The 13,413-nt window shown below is 36.9% G+C and overlaps 1 protein-coding gene across 1 annotated transcript in view; it reads right to left on the reverse strand.

Annotated features, from left to right (window-relative positions):
* The window catches only part of ARHGAP39 (Rho GTPase activating protein 39), a 2,618,385-nt gene extending 2,606,810 nt beyond the window's left edge, over positions 1-11,575 (reverse strand). The window contains exon 1 of the mRNA XM_044067324.1: positions 11,466-11,575. Coding sequence (XP_043923259.1) covers positions 11,466-11,476 — 11 coding nt within the window. The 5' untranslated portion in view covers positions 11,477-11,575. The remainder of the gene's footprint in view (positions 1-11,465) is intronic.
* Between the last annotated feature and the right edge of the window lie 1,838 nt (positions 11,576-13,413).

Consider the following 13,413-nt stretch of genomic DNA (forward strand, 5'->3'; position numbering starts at 1 on the left):
CAAAGCCTTTAAAGCCTTAAAAATGTCTCAGATGCTGTTGTGTGGTAGCTACTATCATGCTCTAGCAGAAGACTACACCTTAACAGTGCTGAAAGGGACATAACAAAACTTTGTCAAGCATCATTCTTGCTTCACAATCATTCACCTGTTTACCTGCAAGCTGCTCTTGTAGAACATTAGATATCCAATTTTAGCAAACAATACACTTTGCTAAAAGAAAAACAGAGTGGTGAGGTACACTGAAAGTTGGATGCATTTTCTTACCTTAATAAGGTGCTTAACAAAGTTGAATTTTCCCACACCACACAATTCCAAAAACAAATGCTTTACAAAATTATTTGATAATCACCGTGTTTCAGTAGCAGACAAAATGAAACAGTTCGGTCCAAATGACAGGCTAAAGTAAAGGTATTTTCCTATCTATTTTAATGAAAGTGACTTTCACTGAAATTTATCTAAGTTGGACTAACACTCTTGTTAATGCACTGGTTACTTTATCAGTTGCTTTGGAATCGTTGCACACATGAAAATCTGTGTATTGCTCTAGCAGAATACTAGGTATCCACTTTTAGCAAACATTCAGTTTACATAAGAGGAAAAGCCAAAGAGGTAAGCTACAGTGAAAACCATTTGCATTCCAGGAGTGCACACACTAAACTGTGATCAATACAAACGCAATGAGACAGACACTGAAGTGTCATCACTACTAAAAATAGGTGTTTCTGCACCTGACAACAATGAAAATCTACCAAAGATGTTTGTTCTTCTTCCCAACATGCTCAGTGCCTCTCATTATTTGCGAACAAGGTATATTTAAATTCTAATTTTATCATGCCCTTACAGACGATCAAGTCTATAACAGACTTGTAATCATGAAATGGTCTAATTTATCCCTAGTAGACATTTATCACAAACATATAAAGCAGACAAAAAGTTTTTTAACACTCTTTAAATGCACAAAAGAGAAGCCAAAATATGACTGTCAGTAATGTCTTTACGACCAAATGTATAAACTATAAGTAAAGGCATTATAGATGTTTTTCACATTTAGATAAATAATCCATTTTGTCAAGTAATAAATATTAAATAGGATATATATATATATATATATATATATATATATATATAGAGAGAGAGAGAGACATATAGCTACAGACTATACTTTATACGGTCAGTGTATAAAGCCGGGCATACAGCAGTTGCTGGTCATTTCATCTGGAGCAAGCTGCAAAACGCACGTTACTGAACCATGTATAATGAACTATTTTAACACCAAATCATACTACTGCAATCTGAATGTTAATCGTTAAAGGCACATTTAGATGACTAAACTATCATCTATCACACATCACTACTCATAACTGTATATATATATATATATATATATATATATATATATATATATATATATATATATATATCTGCCCATGTGTTCAACATAATGTTTCTAAAACACTTAAACATATGCTGAAGGACAGCTGCTGGACATTCAATTTACTCAGAATCCAATGCTGTTACTTACAGTTTTTGATTCACTAAACTGATTTCCAGTTGTATCAGTCATGAGTGGTAATGAAACATATCAAAATGCTCAACCAAACCATGTGGATGTTTGCTGTGAACACCCAATGTGCATTTCAGCATGTTTTTGTGTAATAATATATTGAAGCTGTTGGTATTCCCCTACCATCTATTCAACACATGAGAGTAGACGTGTAGTGCTTTTGTAGAAGGCTCCAACTCAAATACAGTAACATAAAGTATTGTTTAGAAACAGTATTTTATGGGACCTGAGGGACTACAGTCTTTACCCCACTGTTGTTTCTCATCTGTACAGCATGTATAACAGAACCATTTAAACAAATAACCTTCAGCCCAACAGTGATATGCATCTGGGGTAGATGAAGTGTGCCAGGGAAGATAATGCATGGAGGGACATTGCCACCATACCACTGCTGATGTCACATCTATATAGTTACAGTGGGACAAATCATGTGGAAAGACTCACACTCCCCCCATTTGTAATAACACAGCACATTAATACAAGGTGCAGAGGAATCTGAAGAAAGAGTCATGATAGTACCACTAATGTGCCAAATATGTGCTGAGTTTAACAAAACAGTACTGAGCCAAGCATCTTGATAATTTGACTACTGAAAATATGTCAGGTAGGCGGCGGATATAACATCACGTTATTCAAGGCAAGAGCACTTTTTCGGTGAGCTCAGTGTACAAGGCTTTGCACAGAACAGCTGTTAGGATACTTTGTGAATAAATGTGCCTGTGTGCCACAACTGCTCGACTGCCAGCATGAAAGGGTGCAGTAGCACTGAGTACTTTACAGCCCATGTCTCTCATTACTCTCAAAGTAATACTACTTGATGACAATACAGTTGTGAGACTCACTGCATTCAACCTGTCAGGTCTACTGGAAGCAGCAGTTAAGGCAACAGACAATGAGATGTCTGTGTGTCCTGCTACACTCATCATGCCAGGTCTGCACAGGGTTCAGCAGGGGGCTTACTGTAAAGTGATATACCCATGCTCCCCATTACGTCACCTACCCAATGTTTATACAATGTGTAGCACTAGGAGTACTGCAAAAGGAGATACTGGAGTATACTACCTGCATCACTGTGCCAGTTCCACACTACACAAATGTTATGGTCTATACAAAGACACAGACATATTTTGCATTACTTTTTGTGAACCAAATCCATATAGATAACAAAAAGTTAAATGCTGTGCAAGAGAAACCCATTTACTGCACTACTGCAGTGAGTCAGGTTTGTAAGACATACCACACCAGTGTGTGTCATACCTGCATGTGATAACAACAGCTAAGATAATATTCATAGAGACACGTGTTGCAGTCCTGTTAAAATATTAGTTACATTGTGGAAACTAAGGCTAACAATAAACAAGCACCAAAATGAAATGTTGATGAAATATGGTACTTATTTAAAATAATACCTATCACAGATAAAGAGTATTGCACTCATACTTATCACATATAAGGAGTATTGTACTCATACTTATCACAAGTAAAGAGCACTGTACTCATACCTATCACAGATAACGTTTATTGTACTTGTAATTATAACAAGTAAGGAGCATTGTACGTGCACTTATCACAGATAAGGTGTAATATACTCATACTTATCACAAATAAGAAGTATTATACTTATCACAAATAAGGAGTATTATACTCATACTTATCACAGGTAAGGAGTATTGTACTTGTACTTATCACATATAAGGAGTATTGTACTTGTACTTATCACAAAAAAGGAGTATTGTACTCATACGTATCACAAAAAAGGAGTATTGTACTCGTACTTATAACAAGTAAGGAGCATTGTACTTGTACTTATCACAGATAAGGAGTATTGTACTCGTACTTATCACAAATAAGGAGTATTGCATTCCTACTTATCACATATAAGGAGTACTGTACTCTTACTTATCACAAATAAGGAGTATTGTTCTCATACTTATCACATATAAGGAGTATTGTACTTGTACTTATCACAGATAAGGAGTACTGTACTCATATCCATCACAGATAAGGAGTACTGTACTCATATCCATCACAGATAAAGAGTACTGCACCTCATTCTATGCTGTGCTCCTACTCTTTATGTATGCATCATGTTGGAAGTATAACACTTCTGAATCCATACCAACTCATGTGTTCCTACTTTATACAAAACATGAAGTAGTTGCAGCTCTAACTTCTCATGTGACATGAAAAATAATTGAACACAGCTCTTTTCCAATGTGACCATCTAATCAGACAGTATAGTTAACAGTGTCTGGTCACCTGTCCCTAACAAAGTTATTGGTCCCTCTGTGGTTTACTTTGCTGATGAACCCACTGAGTTATTCTCTTGAAATGCATATGATCACTGTGCTGCTAAGCTGAGGAATACAGAAGCCCACTGTGAATTAGAAACTATTACATCTGTTTTCTGTTACTGTGTCATAGCTGTAGTAGGTGCTAGAAAGTCCTGTTGGCAAACTATGTTTAATGCTCTTGGTCTGTGCTGGGCATGAACAGTTACACTGTAACACAGGTAACTTCCTTCCTCACAGTGTTAATGTGTCAGGCAGGTCAGTAATGGGCAAAAGTAGATGTAGTGGTACTGGTCAGCTACCAGTCTGTCTCACTGTTGTAGTGTAGCATATCCAGAGTGGGCAAAAGAGTTACAGTGTGCTTCAGATAAGCAACTGTCCCACTGGCATTACACGCCACCACCTTTGCATGGGACATAACTAGTTACAGCCAGCTATAGTACTTAACTCTCACATTGTTGTTAATATGGCAGGACACTAGTAGGTAAAAACAGAACTTAACTTTTCATGTAACCATCTGCCCCACCTCTCTTAAAGAGACACATGGATAACGACTGCTACAGTACAATCCAGACATCAAGCTCTCCCAATACTGTCTGTTTACATGACAGTTCTATACTAATCAAAACAGGTCAGTTACCCATATGTCACATCACTATACATGAACATGATTTATACTGGTGCAGCAGAGGGAACCAGTACTAAGAGAAGGCCATTTTCATGGTTGCTAACAATATGATGGGACAAGACTGTGTGTAGCTTTGGTTTAGCTATATACACAGACACATTTGTTATTGTAGCATTCTCCTGTCCAGTGCTAAATGTACAATTTGCAGATCATACGAATCAGTCAGCTATAGGTAATGGACTGCGAGAATAGCCATGTTCTGTTGTGGCCAGCTGTATCAGGGATTAAAAATGCTGGGAAAGTATAGCAATCTAACTCTGGGAATCTGCCCTCTTAGGTCAGCCTGTACTGAGAAACAGCTGGTCAGTTGTACATCCTGTGGGCTGTGTTAAAAAAGGCTTTAGTCTGATGATTAAGTCTTAATTTTTCTTCTCTATGCTAATAACCCTTTATTTTTATAAATGCAGTTTGAAGACCTTTAATTTGAGGTTATGCTTCTAGTTTATCATTTATTGAGTGTTACAATGTATGCCATCAATGCTTTTATTGAAATAGATGAATGTACTCATTAGATGTAAGCAATCCCTTGGTATTTCTATGTAACCTTATTTAGAAAACTGAATTTGACTTTCACCACTCATAACTTCCTACTAAAGATCCCAATCTGTTTGTAAGTGTGCCAAAAACTTATAAGAAAAGTAGTGTAATTATTATTCCCATCTACATGTTATGCTTTAATGTGGGCTACAATGTTATTTTAGTGAAATATTTTACTCTGCAGTTTACATCCTTTGACAAATCTTTTGAGTATTTGTGACGCACTGTTTCTATGATTTGGAAACAATGAAATAATATAAGTAAACAAATGTAAATATACATCTACAAGTTATGCTATATATGCACATACATACACACACACACACGTATCTGTAGATATTTTATATATATATATATATATATATATATGTTACTAAAGTTATCGAACCTGGAAAACTGCCATCACACCTGATTGAAAATCAGCAGTTTGAACATGCTGGCAGTTGTTCTGTGTGAAACTGCAGTACAGACAGTGTGCATGTGTTAAATACACATACATTATGTTTATACAGACATACATCCATTTGCTTAAATGTCAGAATCCCAAAGCATGTAATTCTGAGTTTCTGAGACGACATTTACAAAATTATCGCCTGATTATTCTTACACATAAGTTGTTGGATAAGAATAAAATGTAACTTGGATGGAAAGGATATGTGAGGGGGAGTCCCCGAGGCAGAATAGTCATCAAGAGTTATTTCTGGCATCAAAGGTTTGTTCCCAGAATTTTATTTCTAAATTCCAAGATTCAAAACACATTCCTTACTCTCTCTTTTCACATTACCATACATACACATATATACACATACATTTTATATATATGTGCGACAGTACAGATTTTAAATAGATTTATACATATATATGCACACGTACATACACATATATGTTTGCGTGTGTGTGCTTATGTACACTATAAACACATAACACACACACACATATTTGGTTTACTATTAGAAATCTGACTATTAGAACTTTGATTCCAGCAATAATGTATGGAAAACACTGTAAAATTGTAATTCACAATGCTGAAAACTGACAACACCTAACTGTCAGACCTTGCCCCATTCAGTACCTATGTTAGCTCTTTTTACTGGGTCCAGAACAGCAGATAGTTTCAGGAATTTGGCAAGATTGTAAGTCTTTGGCAATGCAAGTATGGCATTTTCCCTACAGTGTTACTCAACCTGGCATTCTGAATGTTCGTGTTTGTGATAGTAAATCTATATTTATAAGTTTAAGAAGTATGTATTTATCTGAGTGAGTATCTGTGTACCTATCATTTATTTACATAACTACAGGTGTGTGGACATGTGTGACTATCTGTACATATATATGTACATACAAAACATGTTATTCATATATATATATATATATATATATATATATATATATATATATACATACATACACACATATACATACATATGTATATATACATATATATGAATATGTGAGCACATATATGCTTGTGTATGTATGTATGTATGTATATATGACACACAGCATTTCTATCAAGAATGAAACATGGATACTGACACTGAGATTCTGAAATGGGTACTATCATGTGGCTAATGGGGGAGTCTGAAAACACTACTTCCAGACAACAGATAAGGACGCGTCAAACTGTGATCAATGGAACAGGACACAATGACATGTTATTTGACCATCTTGACTGCAACTATATATAAATGTGCGTGTGTGTGTGTGTGTGTGTGTGTGTGTGTGTGTACATCCAGTACATAATGTTAAACAAAATATGATCATCCGAAAATAAGACTAAAACTCATTTAGTCAACCAGTAAGCTTTTCCAAAAATGTACTTGTCCTCCTGCAGCATTCATAATAGAGCCCGTTCTCCCAAGTTCCTGTTTTGTGATTTGGGGAAACATGTTCAAGTTTGTGAGAAAGACATTTTTGTCATATCAGATTTGTTTACAAAATCAATTAAATTTACTTGCAGTATTGCTTAAATTGATAAGTCGTAAGTTTAATAAATAAATTCTACATACACACACACACACATATATATATATATATAAAAAAATATCAAGTACACATATATCACACACACACACACACATGTATACACATGCATGCATACACACGACAGCTTTTCCTGCTTATTCGATTCATTTCATTTTGTAAATATAATACATATAAAGTTACATCATGATTGGATTTCTACCTAAAATGGAAACTGCAGAAAGGATGCAATTTCTTGTAGTTTTAGTGTTTTGCTTCATCAAGGAGCCCTAAAAAAATATTTATATTTTTAATTTCTGATATTTATAGAATACTGCTTAGAACCTTTAAAGTGCTTTCCATGGCTGTTGAATTACCAGAATTATTGCTGAACTGATTAATTGATTTTCTTTCTAATTCAGTAGTGTACAAATGAGTAGGCTACTCTACAAAGTAAAAGAAAAACTAAACCTTCTTAAAATTTACCAATGATGTATGGGGAACTTTCCCTTGCATGAGTACAAATGAAAACTGTCCTGCATGTATGGCAATGGAGTGTTGTCCCATCCAAGGCCAGTTCCATTTCTTATAACTGTTGCTTTCTGGGACAGGTTCCTGCTCTCTGCATGGATAAGCAGATTCTGAAGATAAATGAATAAAGGTCCATACTAGCTCACACTGACTTGTGTCATGAAACATTGTATTGAATTTGCCAGGAAGCTACACATACAAGATCAACTGATGAGGTGGGGGTTATGAATCAAAATGCTTAATCAATGAAACATAACACACTAATGCTTGGAAGAAAAGATACAAAATATCCTATCAGTCACAACATTTCCTTTGAAAGGTACCAAGTGTAGCATTGATCTGCACATATTCTGCCAATGGTTATCTAATTTTATCACATTATGTGTTAATGTGTTGGCTAACGATTGTGATTATCTGGGTTTGAATCATTATAGCTTTCTAGATCCTATTTATATATAATGTGCAACCCTGACAAAAATCATTTAGCTTCCTTGTTGTTCTAGGCTGCCCGTGAAAGAGGCAAATCTGGTTTTGGTGGGTTCACCTGGCTAAGAAATTGAAACAAGTCTACCATTACTGTCTAGGATATAGGATCAATAGTTTTTGTGTTTTTTCAATAGAAAACAAAGCCACTGTAATAATAAATATATGTGTATGACTGTGTGTGTATATAAATATATATATATGTATATATATATGTATATATATACATATATATATATAGACACACACACACACATACGTGTGTAATAGATGTATAACCTTTCTATGGGATTACACCTAATCTGCATGCTACTAATTCACTTTAGAAACATCTCTACTTAAGGGACAGAATAAGCTTGCATAGAATCCAGACGTATTGTCTATGCACAAGAAAACATTTTGCCACAAAAACAACCACTACTGGGAAAGGTCTGCAATGGACACAGAGTAAGGATGCTATGTGATGTCACCCTAGTATATTTACTACTTTTTTCATTACCTTTATGCTATAAATGCTTCCAACTTACTCTCCACTACTCTATGATTGCCATCTCCTATCTTCAACACCATTTAGCTTGCTATCTAGGGTTCCCTTAGTGGCAAAAATTATCGAAGGATGCTATTATGATAGCCACGGATGAGGCTTTTGTTTTTGGTTATCGGGGAAGCCCACTAGATACAAGTTTGCCTTTTCATAAACACTATTTGGTTAACTGACTTGCTTTGTATCACAAAGTAGGCAAATGGAGGCTTTGGGAATCAACCCTGCACAACAGGAAAGAACTTATTTATCTTGCCAACTGTCATAATGTTTGCCTTTTAATTTATGAAACAATGAGAGCTGTTTCTAGTCTTGTATTATCATTCTTCCCAGAGCTATCTTTGCCTCACTGTAGAAGGTTCATACAACTTCTCTCCAGGAAGAAAGCACTGTCCAGCAGTAGCTCAATTCCACACCAACCTTTCCTTCAGAACTCAGTCTCTTGGTTGCACCAGGTAATCATCGTCTCAGACAGATTCTGGTCATCCCTGCATGCAACAGTAAGGGGTAAAGTTAACACTCAAAGACATTTACGTTAATGCTCTTACAGGGATAACTCAGCACTCATGCTGAAAAATACATACCAAACAATATCCACTCTCTGCCTGGCATTAATGTCACATGCCTGTTCTAGGTCTGACCATAAGAATTTTGTACTAGTGCTGTTAGGAGAAGGTATGTAAACAGTATAAATATGACAACACTGTAATTAATGACAGCTTCTCTACAACTATTAATGTGTCAGGTCTTCTATGAATGCAAGAGAAAGTTTACCATTAATATCATATTAGATTACTTAAAGAAAAACATAAGCATCATTTTGCAAAGGCATCCCATCCCTCAGGTTTGTTACGTGTAACTGTAAAGGAAAATCTATATGGAAAAGAACAATATGCACAGGTGAAGTCACTGCAATGTGGAACAGAGAAAACCTACACTCAATGGCAAAGTAAGAGTACTTTGCTGTCACATTAGCAATGGATGTAGCAGAATCTTCATTGAAGTAGGACACAACTCATCCTAGGATAATTTTGCTATATACAAATGCAATGGATTGCCTCACTATCAGTGAAGTTACTTACCACAGTTAACAATGAGAATGCTGTGCAGTATGACGTTATCCATCTGTTGTTAGTGTTGGATGTCTGTGTATTAGTAATTAGGTTGTAAACATCACAGGCTTTCTGTAGCTATTTAAGTGACAATGTACAACAGAACTCTGCTGTCCTCTTTATAGCTAAAATTAAAAAATTGTTTTCTAAGTACAGTGCTGAATGTACTATACGAAGGCCTGCTCTACTGCTACTCAGTAAGTTTACCATACACAGCAAAGTTGGTTTCATCTCTTTACACACACTCCTGTCCAGCTATTGTTAATGTACATTTTCTACAGGAACAAAGTTACTATGCAAAGTTTCAGCCAACCAGCGATTTACTAGTTATGTATCCTCTATGTGTTGAGTGCAACAGGAAAACCACTGCACACAGGTAAAAGATATGTTAAGTTGCTGCAGAGTGGTGTGTGTGTAAAGACAAGACAAACAGTGCCCCCCCCCCAAAAAAAAAATCATAAATTAATAATATATAAAGGTGGACAGATATGCAGGCTGTATAACAGAATAATGTGCAAATAATTATCCACATGGCTCTTACTATTTGTGTGGCAGATCCTCACCCACCTCACTGACAATCTTACAAAAAAAGCACTGATGTAACAGGAAGGTAGAAGGCCTTTCAGCATCTCTTTTCTTGACATAACACAGTACTGCATCTACTACTCAACAACTACCAGGTATGGTATATACATTATTATGTTAACTCTCTAAGAAATGCAATGATGTTCCTTACAAACACAGAGCAGCCCACGCTGTCCAGGATGTATCAGTCCCTGTAAGTGACAGAACCAGCAAATGCAACGGTATCAGTACTGCTTTTCTATGAGAAAAGGAAATACAGTTTTTAACGTTCAGTTTTGTTGATATAAAAATTCCAATGTTCAGTCCGCAGGTAACCATACACATATACATACACACACACAAACATATATATAAACACACACACACAATACTGGAAGTATAGTGTGGCGCTGTTCAAAAGGCATACTCATTAGCATCGTTATGCTAACAGGACAGGTCTCTACAGAGGGTTGTTTTGCTGTTGAATTACATGGCAGGTGCACAAATACTCTTGCAGAAAAGGCTAGGAGTCGTACCTCCAGCGTTATCAGGGCGGTACTGGTGACCGCTGCTGTCTCGCGCCCCAATACACACAGACACACCCTCCAGGCTCGCGCCCCTCTACCTGCCAGCGCCCAAGGCGAGCCATTCATGTAGGTTCTCATCGTGTCCTTCGCACATACGAGCCTCCCACCGGTTACTGAACAGGTGACGTGCATCTGCTGGGTATAGCAGCAACATGACAACATCAACCATTTTAATCAACTAATTTGTTTTGTAGGTTAATTGCCTCACAGAAGGCAGCAACACCTTCACTGCTGCAAGAGAATCAATTACATGCTTCGATCAGAAGGAATTTAGAGCAAACTGATACAGCAGACAGATGGCACGTCCTAGCCTTTAATAATTAGAACCATGCCCATTCTTGAAAAAGCACATCCAGACCCAAACACCCGCTATACATTCAACGCACACTCAGGTACAACGGTATCCAGAAATAGCGACAGCAACTTCTGTCTGTAGCTACCTAGCCACTGCTAAGGAGCATTAACAGCTAGGAAGGATTGGTACAGCACAGCAACAAAATGCTTCCCTGCAACATTCAGACCTTCCAGGTCTGGTCTTTCCACCGCAGTAAAATCGCCAGCACATTCCGATATTAAGCAAAATATAAATGTTTAATTTACACTACCTCTCCGCCATGATTTCTCAGTTTCTAGAACTCTTTTCTACTGACAGATGCAGCGATGATAATAATCCCGGGTACCGGAGAAGCCATGATCCGTAACTGCAGTCCCTAGCATGGGCTGTGCATGTGAGTTTGCGCGCACCCGTGCGGAAAGCTCATGCGCTGCTCGTTCACGCTGACAAGCTCCACCATAGAATACTTACATTGAGTTGATAGCGTGACGTTCGCGCGCTGTCGCGAGCGAGCACGCGAATGGTGGCGTTCTTGGGGAAGAGTGTGAGACCTTCCCCATGGTAACATTAGACGCTACTGTGCTCCAAGTATTACAGTTTTGTGGAGTCCTTTGGCTGCCCGTCAACTTTCAGGCGGACTTAAAACGCAGCCTGTCCTGTCGGCCCCGTTAGGTTACAATTTCGTTAGTAATACTAGGATGCCGCACGTTGTTTTTATGAATCTTAAAGTGCGATCAGCCACTTTACTTAGTGTTTCTGCTTTCACTGTTTTTAGCCATCCAAACTGTGAAAATGCAACTGCATGTTTACGAAGAAAAGTCCCAGGAATTATCAGAATGTTGTCGAAATGTTAGCGGCTAGTACTTGAATGCATACAGAATGGATATTATCATAATTTTCAACCTTCTTTAAACAAAAAGAAGGTTACATGTGACAACTAAGCAAAATGTATGACAAGTGTTCAAGCGAAGCACCAAACACAGTGGAATCAGGTGCAGTGATGTTTTAATACTTGTGTAGTGTACAGACGAACACTACCAGTCAGGAGTGTTGCAAGAAAAGTTCATTTGGCATTCACAATCCCGTATTGATGCCCACTCAACCTCCTTTGCAGTAAAAAAAGTCCTCATTTCTTCAAATGTTGCTCAGTGTGCTAAATACGTGTATATGCAGTTGTCAGCTGGTGGTCCCCAACAACTACTGCTGTTTTCAGAGGAGTATTCTTATTTCTAAGTAAGTTGCTGTGTAGAGCAATGTGTTACGCTTTAGACTGAATTGTAGGAATATTCTGGCCTCAGAAAGCCATGATGCTTCAGAGAGAGAAGCACACTAAAAATTCAGTTGAGAGTAATGCGTATGTATGGCTACACTGTTGGTACCAGTCATCAGTTTGTGTTTAAAAATAATACTGGGAAGTATGCTATATGTTGTAGAAAGAGGTTTTAAAACTAAAAAGCGTGCTGTAACTCATAATACGTGACAGTCAAAAAGTGCAAATATTGAGCACAACTTTTGTATAATTATCAGGAACGTAAAATGATTTTAGTAACTTGTCTTGTGGTATAACAGTTCACTCTTCTGAAGTGGATTACTGAAAGACCAGAGGTCAAAGCAAAACTTGCTATGATACTACTTACTGTATGCATCCAATGGGCAATGCTGTACCAGAAATTTCATATTCGAGCACTTAGCCCTCCAGCTATTTCCTTCCCACAAAATAAATGTATTTTGTTCACTTGTATATTGTAAACCTGTAATTAAAATGCAACAGATGTATAAAAATATCAAACCATAATCCTTTAAGTTCATAGACAGTGACATAAATAAGAAAGAGAATTATTTTGGAGTTTTTAATTTGCGTGCTAACTCATTTATACCCTTTTGCTTGTGTTCAGTTTTGAAAAACTGCCCTTGAGTTGATCGAAATGTTGACATCTCAAAAAAAAATGTAATCAATATTACTGGGATGGTCTGTGTGCCTGGCTACATCCCATTTCTACCAGTGCAATCAGAGGAGGATTTTCCTTCTGAATGTCTTTCAGAAATATTATGCTCATATGCATGCATATAAACATTCATATTCTGAACCTGAGATGCAGAGTTTTAGATCCACCTCAGGTGTTCAGATAATATAGCCATAGTCAAACAATGCTGGAAGAAGTCTTTCACTGAGAAAGGGACCAGTTATTTTAAAATTTGGTACTTTGAAACTAAGGTCT

Source organism: Protopterus annectens, chromosome 3.part1, assembly GCF_019279795.1.
Source record: "Protopterus annectens isolate FY-2018-M chromosome 3.part1, PAN1.0, whole genome shotgun sequence".
Lineage (NCBI taxonomy): Eukaryota > Metazoa > Chordata > Ceratodontiformes > Protopteridae > Protopterus > Protopterus annectens.